We start from the raw sequence: 13,592 nt of genomic DNA, 5'->3' as shown, positions 1-13,592 counted from the left end.
ACCTCCGCAAAGTAACGCCTGATTCAATAAATTATCATTTATTGCCACAAAAAAAAACAAATAATAAAAAAAAACAGTTGAAAAAGAAAGAAAAACATACCTACCTACACTAAACCTAATCAGAAAACAGTTTTTTGTGGCACATGGAGCGGACTCAGCATTTCCTGCGAGTGCGTGCGTAAGCCTGCATTGCGCAGCGCTGATTCTCAGTCCGCCCCCAAGTAGATTATTCCAATTTCATGAATTTTTCATATACGACGTTGAGTCGAGAGTCCCGTCGATATGTAAGTCAGAACATGTACAAATTAAGTGAATAACGTTTTTCCATCGTATATTTTCGTTTATTTTGGCGACTGGATGGCCAAGTGGTTAGAGAACCTGACTACGAAGCTAAGGTCCCGGGTTCGAATCCCTGCCGGGGCAGATATTTGTATGAATAATACGAATGTTTGTTCTCGGGTCTTGGATGTTTAATATGTATTTAAGTATGTTTATCCGTTGCCTAGTGTCTATAGTACAAGCTTTGCTTAGTTTGGGACTAGGTCAATTGGTGTCAAGTGTCCCATGATATTTATTTATTTATTTATTTTGTTTATATTTTCGGATAAGTTCGTATTTATCGTGCTTACTCAGTTAGTTTCAGTTAACTTGTTGAGAAAGCAAGATAACGAACTTCCCGACAAAATACTATTGCGAAACATTATTCGCTATATCTGTCTGATAAATCTCTGCTGACGAGAATCCGGACACAACTCAACAAGGGTATATTTTTTTTTTACATTTCATTTAACACAACTCAGGCAGGATCAGGATTTGCAGGTGGTAGGACCTTGTGCAAGGTCCGCCCGGATTGCTACCACCATCTTGCTCGCTAATCCTGCCGTGAAGCAGCAGTGCTTGCACTGTTGTGTTTCGGCGTGGAGAGTAAGACAGCCGGTGAAATTACTGGCACTTGAGGTATCCCATCTTAGGCCTCTAGGTTGACAACGCATCTGCAATATCCCTGGTGTTAGATGTTTATGGGCGGTGGTGATCTCTTACCATCAGGAGACCCACTTGCTCGTTTGCTATCCAGTCGAATAAAAATAAATAATAAAAAAATACTCAATTTTAAATTTATCCAAAGTCGCCCTACAGGTATAAATTTGAATTATAAATGGGAATAGTTCCATATCGGGCCACCGGTAGTGTTTTAGATTTTTTTTATATTTATTATGCATTTGCGTCTATATGCAAAGAAATACTACTATTATTTTCACATCTCAAATATATATGTATATATCAAATATATCGAGTACAAGCTATTGTAACTTTGATGTCAATAACACAATTTCAGGTACTGATCTATTAAGACTTATTGTAAACGTCAAAATAATAGTGATTTTTGTGTTTCTTTGCGTATAGTAGAATGCGTTATTTATTTATTTATATTAGTACTAAATTATTGCATGTGATGCGCGTAGCTTAAAGTTTCTAGGAAAAAAATACTTTAAGTATTTTATTTTATTAAGTGTTATTTATTATATCAATGTGTCATGGGTTAAATTTACCAACGTGTTGTCCCTAATATTTAAAGTAAAACTTAATTTTTTGACATTCGTACGTTATTTTTATTATTTTACCCTGGCAACACTTCTTTTGAACTGGCAGCATACGCGCATCACTATTGCCAACTTGACAGCACGAATGGCGTCAGGCCGTCCCGTTGCGACACTCTAGTCTATGGATCGTGTTCAATCGGTTAAGATAATTGAATGAGTATGATTATTGAGAAGGCAAAAAATCGCTAGAATAATAAGATTAAATGTATTTGTTTACATTGTAGACGTCCTTTCGCATACGCTTATTTGTCGGAAAGGGAGACAAGATTTATGTTATAGGCCTATTGAAGGTCTCATAAAGGTTATCTATCTACATTTTAGTTATAGATCAAAACTGTTTTTTTGGGAGACGTGTTTAGTAGGTCTCACTTCTAAAAGTACGAAACATTGACAGCACTAGACTGTAGAACGGAAGTTACCCTCAGATTAAAGACAAGCTTAGATACAAAACAATCAATATAGGGATGGTTCAAGCAGAAATATTGTAACATCAGTGTGGTCTGTTCTAACATGCTAATTTATGATAAGCTAAATAATACACCCTTTGTTCTTTTCAAATCTAAACTGAAGCTTGTCTTTGATCTGTGGACGAACTCTACCAACTATCACGTGACTGGGTTGCCAGTTACATTTGGTTTTTGCCGATTTTTTTTTATTATTCTCGCGATTAGGATGTTCTGTCAGTCGAAACCGACTGTAGAGACTAGTTAAGCTATAGATCTGTCAAGGACTTGTGATTTTTTAATTGTTATACGGTATTATTATTGTAAATTCCTAAAATGTGATTCCTATGACCGCGCTGTCTTAATGCATCTGTGAATGAGAATTTTTACTTTTAGATCGTTAGTTTTATTTTGAGATAATTTTACTTCTATTTATGATTATTGAATATTTGAATAAAAAAACATGTTCTCGCAATTTGAATAAAAAAAAGCATATGTTCCTATTCAGCAAATAAAGTAATTTTGACAAGTGGTTGTCTTTGGCAAAAAATCCATTTGTAACTGCTCTGGTTGTCAAATGTAATGTAATTCTAATGAGTTATGACATCCCCGTTTTCTGCGAGAAGTAAGAATAACATTAGATAACCGAGTAACTTATGAAGAAATTATTTTCTTAAATTGATAACCAGTTGTCAAATAAGAGGGGGAAAGATCTATTACATGAATTTTGATCTGAATGATTTAAGAGTGTTTATGTGCACATTGTTTGTGTGCGCTTACAAGACCACTTTACTTTTAAGTTAAATTAAGAATAAATAATTTTATTATAACGACCGGTAACTTTTTACCAATTTTTACTACTCATGAAGAGAGAAGGTAGTTGCTTTTGGGGCTAATTTTGAGTTTGTTTCTATGTATGTCTGTTACTATTATTCTCAAAAGCTTCTATACCGATTTCGATGTGGTATCTTATATGATTTGATGTCATTTAAGGTCAATTTTTTGATATGATTTCTCTTAGGCCTTTTAGGCTTAGCTAACAAATTTTCTTAAAAATTTCATTGCAGTTCTTTTGCATTATTGTTTTGGTTTTTTAATTTTTAAGGTTGTTTCGCCGTGAATTAGTTTTTTATTATAATGACCGATGTTTTAGTTTATTTTTTATTTTCATCGACGATTAATTGTTTTGCATTATATGCAATTTTAGTTTAAGAATTATTTAGAAGAACTGTGACGCAAATAAAAGGGTTGAACAGCGGGTATGACGAGACTATACAGGTACGGTCAAGGAGTTTTCATGAGCCAGCTTGGAACTTTTAAATGAAAGTATTTTCTTGATAGTTATGCGATGTCACTATGAGTTTACTGAAATAGTTCTATTGGTGCTATATTAAATAAGTCTACATGTACTACCAATAAATATTAAATATTTTAAAGAGACGACTGACATTTTGTTCATAATAATAGGCGACATATATTTGTTCTATTACTCATACTCGCAAACAATATTGGGAATCGCTACTTAGTGAGAAATGGGCTGGCAAGTCGGCGGCTTGCCAGTGTGGCCAGCAAACAACGGCACAACATGGTATGGTTTTATACTTTAAGTTAATATAAAATTTTCTATATTCTCGATGATGCAACCAAAAGTCAAAGTCAAAGTCATTTTATTAATTAATACCTGTCCAGGCTAGAAAATCCATTTATTTATGTTCAAAAAAATACCACCGTTATAAATACATTTCATTCTATTATCAGACCGGTGAAGATCTTTTCAAGTTCGATCTTCGACTATGATAGTTAATGCGATGTCACTATGACGTTTACTGTGAAATAGTTCCATGGTGGCTCATGAAATAAAGTCCTACACTGTACTACCATAAATATAAATATTTCACGAGACGACTGACATTTTGTGCACAATAATGGCGACATTTATTACAATCCTACATACTCATACCTAAACGAAACCGTGAAGGGTGACACCAAGGATAGAGAGAGAGAGAGCGATAGAGAAAGGGAGGCAGCTACCCACCTCTTAGAGATACAAAGAAAACTTCTTGTTCTTATGTGATTATCGTTATAAGAATGATACTGTACTTTAAGCGCATTTTATTTATTTATTTTACTTTTTGACTGCCAATATAATGTCATGTTGTTTTTTAGACTTATTTTTCTCGTTTCACAGATGCTTGGGATGCTAAGTAAGAGTTTCCATTTATTTTATGGGTAGAATTCTATACTCTGTATCAGAATTTAATAAGTTGAAGTAGATACAAGGAAGTAAATTAAATATTGTAAAGGTTGCCTGGTAGAAATCGCTTTTAAGCGATAAACTCGCCCTGATTTTCTGTATTGCTTATTGTCTAGTTTCAACAGTTATTGTAACGCGAGTTTTTAAAACCACTGAACCGGAGTGAGCTCCGCTCTTCTTCAGTGGACAGGGAGTTGGTAACTAGCTTAAAAAATCATACAAAACCGGGAATCGGAGCAGGACAGGAGCGGGGAAGCGGGCGGAGAAACGAGCGGGAAGCGGGGAAGCTCCGTGAGTGGAACAGTCTGCACTCCTGTCCTGCCGTGAAGCAGCAGTGCTTGCACTGTTGTGTTTCGGGGTGGAGAGTAAGAAGCGGTGAAATTACTGCACTTGAGGTATCCCATCTTAGGATCTAGGTTGGCAACACATCTGCGACATCCCTGGTGTTGCAGATGTTTACGGCCGGTGGTTATCTCTTTCCATCAGGAGACCTCTTGCTCGTTTGCATCCGTCGAATAAAAAAAAAAAAAACCGCTCCGTGCTTTCTCGCTCCGATTCGCTATCTAGCTCCGCATTACTTACTCGCCCTGTTATCTATCTCTACCAGTAGACAGGCAGCTCTAATTTTTAGATTACTTGACTATACTGTGACTGTATCTACGAAAAGGTTCACAATATTTTTTTAATTGTATAATTTTAATATAGTGTCCCATGAGACAGCTCGGTCGCAATTGCAGCATTTATTTTAAATTGTTATTATTGTTTAGTTTAGGTAGATAATAAATATACGGTAAGTTGACTAACTGCGCATGTCAGACCTCCATTTTCGATGTGAAATGTATTGAATTATATCATACATTACCCCTCTAATGGTTGTTTTATTTCATACTAGAGTTTACCCGCGGCTTCGAGTTTTTTCCCTTTACCGTGGGAATATCGGAGTAAAAAGTAGCCTGTTTTATTCTAGATGTCCAGCTATCTACATACCAAATCCGTCCAGCCGTTTCAGCGTGAAGGAGTAACTACTACTACTGAATACTCACTCACTCACTCACAAACTTTCGCATCCTACTTTCCTACTATAATATTAGAAATTAGAAAGTACTCTATCACGTCTAAACCGCCGAACCGATTTCAATGAAATTCGGTATACAGATAGTTTGCATTCCGGGGAGGACATAGGATAGTTTTTATCCCGGAAACGGCTATTTATAATATTAGTAGGTTAAGTAGGAACTAGACTACTCGCAATTCAATGGCGTGTTCGAAGTTCCCAATCTGCGCTGGGCCCGCGTGGGAACTACGGATCAAGCCCTCTCATTCTGAGAGGAGGCCTGTGCCCAGCAGTGGAATGTATACAGGCTGGGATGATGAAGTAATCAAAAGAGCAAATACATAATCAAATCTTTTAATTTTGTAACAAACAAAAATCGATTGAGGTCATTATGTTTTATACTTAGACTTAATTATAGTAATCTCTTACCTACAACTTAACAAAAAAAAAAACAACAATACTTTTTTGTCACAAGCCTGAGTTACCTATACAGTCTCTGACCATGGGGGCTTTAAATCTAGGGTTCGATTATACTCACATAACTAAGAACACTTAATTATTTTTTTCATACAAATTAAATGTAGTAATTTTCAATGTATGCGATACAATTCTAAATTGACAACACATTGTTAACTGTTTATCTAAGAGATGTCAAATAAATGTCAAAAATTATTTCAAGCCCCCCGTACCAAGAGAGCGATAACACCGCACCGCCATGTCCGATACACTGATTTAACAATTAAACTTTCAGGATCAATAAATGATCTAAATTTAAGTTTTTTGCAAATGTCACATAATAAAAGTAGCTCAGTTTTGTGAATAGAATCGAAAACCCTGAATTTAAAGCCCCATGTTCAGAGACAACCTGTATGTTTAACCCTTATTTACATACATAACATAAACCTTCTACTATGTAAAAAAAATTGGAAGTTATAGCATTCAGTGCATTCAGTGCGGTCAGGACATGTTCCATTGAATAAATTTTTAAATATGATGAAAGTAGTTCAATCCCCCATGTGCACGGATTGTAATAAGATTGGGGACTTAATAAATTTTTTGGTGGAGTGTGTATTGACGAAGGATATCCGCGAGAGGTGGTTGAGTGATTTGGACCTGTTCAATGGTGCAGTGAATGTTATTTTGAGTTGTCCGGTATCGGAAGATGCAGTACGAATTTACAGGTTCATCAAGCACCCCTTTGCAGCCAGATAATCTGGACATCGCAATAGGAGTGTTTGATGAATGTGGACATCGAGTCTTTCAATGAGGCTGGCATAGTCACGCAAGTGCACTTAAGCCTCAAAAAAAATTGAATAAAAAAAGGGGGAGGGGGGGTACAGAAAAATGTTACGGCACGTTACATGGGGGGGGGGGGGGGGGGCAAAAATCTACAAAATTGCGTTACGTATTACTTGAACGCCCCCTTCAAGAAATATTTCTGCTTCAAGTTTCTGGCTCCAATAGTTTCGGCTGGGCGATGATGAATCAGTCAGGCGAAACAATTTTATATAAGTAGATTTAGTACAGTAAACCTATAACATTTATTTAAACAATTAATTTTTACATAAAAATAAAAACACATTAAATTAACTAAAACGGGCTTCCTCTTCCAAAGGAGCACAATATGAAATATACAACTTAAAGTACTACTAAACAGATCATATCTGTGCGTAATGTACATTTGTACGCGTGATCTGGATTGTTAGGCACAAGTAAGTCCTGAACAAAACATTTGAGACAAGAAAACTAGAATCTGTAAACTATTAGCTTGATTTATACAGCATGGGGTTTTCAATTAAACCTATACCTCATGGCTTTTTGGACCATAGTGCTGCCAATTTCACCATGTACCCGTCCAACTGGCATGAAAAACTTTTGCTTAACGAAAGAAGTAAATAAAGAGTTTAAAGGTAGGCGTCCACTTATCCGCATCGTACGCTTCGGACGTATCGGATTTGTTGCTTTGTATAGAAACGTGCGATGCTTACGATGCGGACAGGTGGACGCACTTATATGAGTTTCTATACAAAGAATACTACGATCCGTTGCGTGCGATGCGTCCGATGCGTACGATACCGACAAGTGGACGTTTACCTTAAAAGCGAATCAGAGGGGCTACTACGAAACTCGCAAATCGAAGTTCGTATCGCACCGTCCCTTTCGCTCGCGTATCAAATGACATAAGCGTCAGCGGGACGGCAACATACGAAGTTCGAGTTTTGCACTTCGTGGTATAGGGCCTGTATCTGTATCTACTTACAGTGTAACTTGAATAATTAGATTAATTAAATGTTATTAAGATTAAAACATACCTATCCTTAGTTTTAAACTAGAATTTGTACGTCACATAGTGACAAAAACATGTGAAACTCTCTTTCTTACCACAAAATATGTACCATGTTCTTATGCAAATAAATGATTTATGATTTATGAAGTTTTCTGTTGTTTTAGGCTGCGTTTTCACCAGAGATGTACGGGTAGCTGTGCGAGAATGCGTAGCGAGTGCGTGTAGTGAACTCTTTTCAAATAAGAGAAGTTTCCCTGCCGACCGCGCGGCCGCGTTAGGTGTTCGTTTGAGATATTGCTGTCTTTATCGCTCGTGACATAAGCGCTCGCAGCCGTCCCCCCCGTGCCTTCCGCAACGACGTCCGTAATTTATATCGAGATAGCTGTAGGCTTTTCAAGATTTGGGCGGTTGAATTTTAGTAGTTTTAATATTATACGAAAGTATGGCACAGAAATCAATGATATTTTACAATCAAGATATTCATTATATTTTCTATGCCTGTGGTTTTTTCGATTTTTGTAAAAATGCTTTATTAGTCTGTAATTCTCGTGCAAAGTTGACATCTTTCTTTTTGTCGACTTTTGAGCTCCTGTAATTCTGATATTAAGTACACATTTATATGAAAATCTGAAAACCACAGGCATAGATAATTACGTCTAGTCCATAGTTACAAAATTTCATCTATTTCTGTTGCCTAGTTTTCAAATAAGACCGGGACTACGTTTGTATGGAGAATGGAACGAAGAGACTTCTCTTAAGCGGTGAGGCAGAGTGAAATTCATCACATTTGCTTGTCAATGATGTTATTCCATGCCTTCGGCGTCGGGCTTCTAATAGACTCTCGTTAGTAATCCCCTTCTTACGGTCCTCAATGCACAATGTAACGTAATATTTCATCACACTTGCTCGTCAATGACGTTATTAAATTGTTCCCGCGGAAATAATAGATTTACTTAGTTTTTCATCTCCAGGGAGGAAAAGTTTAGTTTTAAAATTTGCAAACAAGTTAGTAGGTACGTCATTTCAGACTAAAGAGGTTTCAAGTCAGCCAACGTTTTATTTATATCTTTAAAACTTATAGGTAGAGTCATTCACGACGACGCGTGCCGTGGTTCTTATTACAATGTCATTAATGGCAAATTTAGACAAAATCACGCGTCGTCGTGGATGTCACTAGGTATAGCTATGACCCAATTTTAAGCCACAAAACTTATCTATGCTTCATGAAACTTCGTTATTTTTCCATTTTAAATTTATATCAAATTGTTTTGCAATAATCATCTAATAGACTCTCTTTAGTAATCCCCTTCTTACGGCCCTTAACGCAGAATGTACTAAAGAATATGACCTGTTATACGTAGTAGTGCACAAAATTCATACGAGATCATTTTTCGAATATGAAACATCGACTTATCTATACGGGCATGTTACTACTACATAGAACAGTGGTCGCATTGCCTAACGTTTCTGATGCTCGCGTTCGCATCAAATGACAGTTTTTGTATGCGAAATCTGTCATTTGATGATCAGGTCATTTTCCTTAGTTTTTTACCTATACCTGACTGAGTACTTCGCAAAACATTCACACATCCTTTCCTTGTGTTGTACACGCAAAAACCATGCTCCGCTGAGCTGTGTCCACTAAAGCAGCACTGACTGAAACTTTATTGGTTTGTGACAAACATATTCCTCACAGATCTCTGGTTGAAACGCAGCCATAGTGGATTTCAAATGAATAAAAACTTTTGCTTAGCCTTAAGCCTGGTTCATATTTAACTGTCGTGTTGTGTCGTCGTCGTGACATACATTTTATATGGTTGCGTTCACATTTACCTGATGCAGTGTGTTGTGTCGCATCACAAGCATAGAGAGAGAGAGAGAGACACAGAGAGCATCACGACACAACACAACAGATAAATGTGAACCAGGCTTAGCATTAAGCAAAAGTTTTCACAAACAAAATATTTCTAGACCTATGGATTATGGTTTTATTATGCCCCAGCGAACCGTTGGTGGAGCGTTTGAGCTGTAATAGAAGGCACTAAGGTGAAATCTACCCCCATAGGGGTAACCACCGTCCCCTTAGGTCTACCCTGGATCGCAGCAATCTCTTCTTGCAATTTTGGGTTCAACATTTGGATAAAATTCTGTCGGGCACCCTGCCTTTGAAAATTGTTCATAAACTTGTTAAAGCCCTTCGATTTGAAAGAGTTATTAAAAGTGTTATTAGATCTTGAGTTATTAGACTTATTCGAGTTAGATTTATAAGATTTGTTAGAGTAGTTTGATCGGTTAGATTTATGGGATCCCATGGATTTTACACTACCAGGTCCGGATTTGTTTTGATAGCCATACTGGTTATTCAATTGATTCAAACTGTTCTTGTTCAAATAGTTATTGTTCTTGCCTTTAGCGAAGTTGTTGGATACACTAACAGTTAAATCGGAATCGTAATTCTGTGAACGGTTGAATGTCTGTGAATGGATCTGATTGTAGTTTTTGTTCTTCTTCAGGAATATGTTGGAATTGGAGTTCGAACGACGCATCTGGTTCTGGTAGCCACCTGAAAGGCACAATGGTTGAAATTAATAATAAACCAGACAATTGGGCATCCATTAAAGGCACCGAGCTTATACTGCCAATCAATGTGAATATGGGGGATAGGGGGGCGTTCAAGTAGTAATATGTAACGCAATTTTTGGAGATTTTTGACCCCGCGCAGCCGCGGTTAGTCCGAACGCGCCCGTTTTTAGGTAGGTATTTTGTTCGTATTACTAAAATAAACACATACTTTAAAAATTGAACCTGTATACTCGATAGAAAACATAAAAAAAAATATCATGGAGATTTCTTTTGGTTTTTAGACAACTTTTTTTTTTTGAATTGGAATATAAGTAATCATGTTTCACAAGAGAATCACGAAAGTGTAATTGAAGCATTATTGTTTCTTTTATTTTGTACAATAAAGAGTTTACACATACATATAACAAGGAAAATAACCTATCATAACTATAACCTAGGAATCCCGCAGCTTACCTCTATAGTTCCCAATCTGGACCAGCTCCGGGATGCCAGCCTGGGGCTCCTCCAGGCCGGCGCGGCCGCGCGGCGTGAAGTGCGAGCGCGGCTGGGAGCGGGAACGGGACCTCTGGCGGGACCTGCGGACATTCGGTCATTACTTGATTAAGTATTTAGACTATCTCGGTCATTACAAATTTTAAGATTTAAATTTTAAAAATCTTCTGGTTTTGTTCCGCATACTTTGATTTTAGAGAAGCTCGATATTTCGGTACAGTTGCATGCGTCGAACAAAACGAGGCACGCGGAAGAAAAGCCGAATTTAAATCATAAAATTACTTAAATACTTGTGATTTAACACTATGTATTTCAGCTCAGAAATATTTTTTTCTCAAACGTGACATGAAATATTGACGTTGTGTTACAAATAATAGGCTGAGAAGTATCGCGCTGCAGGCGCTGTGGCTCAGCTGCGTGCGCGCGGCCACTCTAGCGGCCTGCAAAGAGATTTCATACAACTTTGCAGGCCGCTGGCCGGCAATGCGACCGTCTTTTGTTTCATTCAACGCGCGCTCTGCGACACGGCGCACGCCCACACCCAGCACCACCGCCCGCAGCCGCCAGCTCGACACGCGCGAACACAACAGGGCGACCAGACTAGCGTCCCGCCAGCTTGATTTCTTGGTTTTTTATTTTATTTCATGTCATGTTTGAGAAAAGCATTATACAAGTCTCGGCCGGAATGTGGGGTTGCTGGCCTCGCATCCCTATATATCTGCTTGGCCGGCAACCCCCTACTTCCCCGCCTCTGCAGTAATGTACTATTTTTGATTTGATTTAATTATTATTTGTGCAGTGTTTCATGTGCATTCAGGCGCGGATCCAGCCCTCAAAAAAGGTTGTGGTCACAGCCAAATCACAGCCACCCAAAAACCGGCCAAGTGCGAGTTCGAGTACAAACTTGCTTATGAATGACTTTTCAAAGTGTGTTGTTGCTAGTCTATTTGGGTTGTGGGCATGCCCATCATGCCCACAACAGTGGATTCGCCCTCCCTTATGTGCATTGGCATACAGTGGGTCAATTCCAGGGTACACAGCTGGTAGTTTGGGTCTGTAGCGGTGCACCAGCACACTGCAGTAGAGAGGCAGCACTCTTCAATGCATGCCCCGTGTGTGACAATTATGTACTAAACTACATCCATAGTTTCGCATGCTGCGGCCCAACGGTTGAATAGAAATTCCATAATCACACAAAAATTAGTATACAAACAGAAGACATACTTACCTAGATCTCGACCGACTGTTAGCTCTAAAAGACCTGTTAGGTGTCTTTGAGCGCCCACGGTTCTGCCCCCCACCAAAAGACCTGTTTGGTGTCTGCAAACGGCGATTCTGTCCACCATTGAACGACCTATTTGGTGTCTGTGACCGACCACGATTCTGATTCTGTCCTCCATTAAAGAATCTATTTGGTGTTTGCGAGCGACCATAATTCTGGTTCTGTCCAGCATTGTAAAATCTACTTGGTGTCTGCGAACGACCCCGATTTTGACCCCCTTTGTAGTTTCTGTTGGGTGTCCTGTCTCGTGTCTGGGATTGGCCTCGATTTTGCCTGTTATAGGATCTGTTTGGTGTCTTTGAACGACCACGATTCTGTCTGTTGTAGGACCCAGCAGGTGTTGTGGCTCGGGTTTGGGACCGTCCACGATTTTGACCCCTGTTACCACCTTGGCTGTTCTTGCCGATGCGGTTCTGCTTTATAATGTCATCTGTAATGAAGTAAAAGATCAGAGTAAAGCTAAGCAACTTTAGGCTCCATCGGACGAGGAAGGATAATTCTAGCACACCACCATACACCATGTTTTATCCTCCTGGGTCTTGACATAAAATTTGTTTTCATGATGACCCAAAATCAATCAAGTAAAGTTAAAATTACTTTTTTTTTATGTCCTCAAGTGAGGACCGGGGGGATCCAGGTTAAAGGTAGTGCTACGAGATTTGAAGTGAATGATTACACACACAGTTGGCCATTGAGTCTTCCAATGAGGCGGGGAGTCACATGTCAGTGTAAAAAAGAAATTATAGTTCCATGCATCAAGTTGCTAACTGGTTCATGTCCAGACAATATATTTGTTACAGAGAAAAAAGGCTATACTATGCATAAGTAATTACATGCAACAAACTAGACATATTCTACACAATTGAAAGGCAATGACAAAGTGTGTGACCATTTCTTGTTATAACAAAATGAATAGAATTAGGTATAATAGAATTGACCCAAACCCAAACCCACTTGTACTATTACTTAATCTGTGCCAAACCAGTAATTAGCTAAATGATTGTCGATTTTTTTAGATCACTGGGCTAAGTACTCACAGTAAGTAAAAATGGCAAGATTCGTAGAAACAGTATGTTTACAAAACTATTAGGAACTTTTCAAATTATAGATCTAAGGTTGCTTGTGTGCATAAAATTCGATAGCTTAAATTTTAATGACTGTAATTGCAAATTAAAATTACCACGAATGAAACTACAGCAAGAAAGTTATGGAAATACCTTGGTAACCAGTAACCAAAATGGAGGGAACAAGAATTACTTTAACTTACCCAGCGACATATTTACTGCCTCAATTTCCATTATTCTTCTCAGTATCAACCTTTTCCACTATTAACGAGTTAGAACTTTTAATTGACGACAATATTTGAATTCGCAATACTACACACAAAATAACACGACCGCGATTTCTCTCTTGCCAAAGTCTCTTGCTTTGCTTGCTTGATTGATGCAAGAAAGGAAAGAAGCAGCTGGGCTACTATGAAATTCGAAACTCGAAGTCCGTGTCGTGCGGTCTCTCTGACACTTACACTATTTAATACGAGAGCGAGAGGAACGGTACGATACGAACTTCGTAGAACGTCGAGTTTCGTAGTAGCCC

The 13,592-nt window shown here is 38.2% G+C and overlaps 1 protein-coding gene across 1 annotated transcript; it reads right to left on the bottom strand.

Annotated features, from left to right (window-relative positions):
- Positions 1 to 6,721: 6,721 nt before the first annotated feature.
- Positions 6,722 to 13,512, bottom strand: LOC141443688 (uncharacterized). Its single transcript, XM_074109039.1, has 4 exons — positions 13,264 to 13,512; positions 11,943 to 12,426; positions 10,676 to 10,797; positions 6,722 to 10,202 (listed from the first exon to the last, which is right to left on the bottom strand). The coding sequence occupies exons 1-4, from the start codon at positions 13,292 to 13,294 to the stop codon at positions 9,631 to 9,633; spliced, it is 1,209 nt and encodes a 402-aa protein (XP_073965140.1). The 5' UTR covers positions 13,295 to 13,512; the 3' UTR covers positions 6,722 to 9,630.
- Between the last annotated feature and the right edge of the window lie 80 nt (positions 13,513 to 13,592).

The sequence above is a fragment of the Choristoneura fumiferana genome, chromosome 28 (assembly GCF_025370935.1).
Source record: "Choristoneura fumiferana chromosome 28, NRCan_CFum_1, whole genome shotgun sequence".
In the NCBI taxonomy this organism is placed as follows: Eukaryota; Metazoa; Arthropoda; class Insecta; order Lepidoptera; family Tortricidae; genus Choristoneura; species Choristoneura fumiferana.
The sequence above is the reverse complement of the archived record's forward strand: the minus strand, read 5'-3'. Positions and strand labels throughout refer to the sequence as shown.

What these genes read in the sequence shown, in the direction of transcription:
- LOC141443688 (XM_074109039.1), bottom strand. Translation starts at nt 13,294, where the DNA reads ATGGAAATTGAGGCAGTAAATATGTCGCTGG. An exon ending in AACAGTCGGTCGAGATCTAG is followed by an intron (nt 10,798 to 11,942) that starts GTAAGTATGTCT and finishes GAATGTCCGCAG; the next exon opens with GTCCCGCCAGAGGTCCCGTT. An exon ending in CCAGATTGGGAACTATAGAG is followed by an intron (nt 10,203 to 10,675) that starts GTAAGCTGCGGG and finishes TGTGCCTTTCAG; the next exon opens with GTGGCTACCAGAACCAGATG.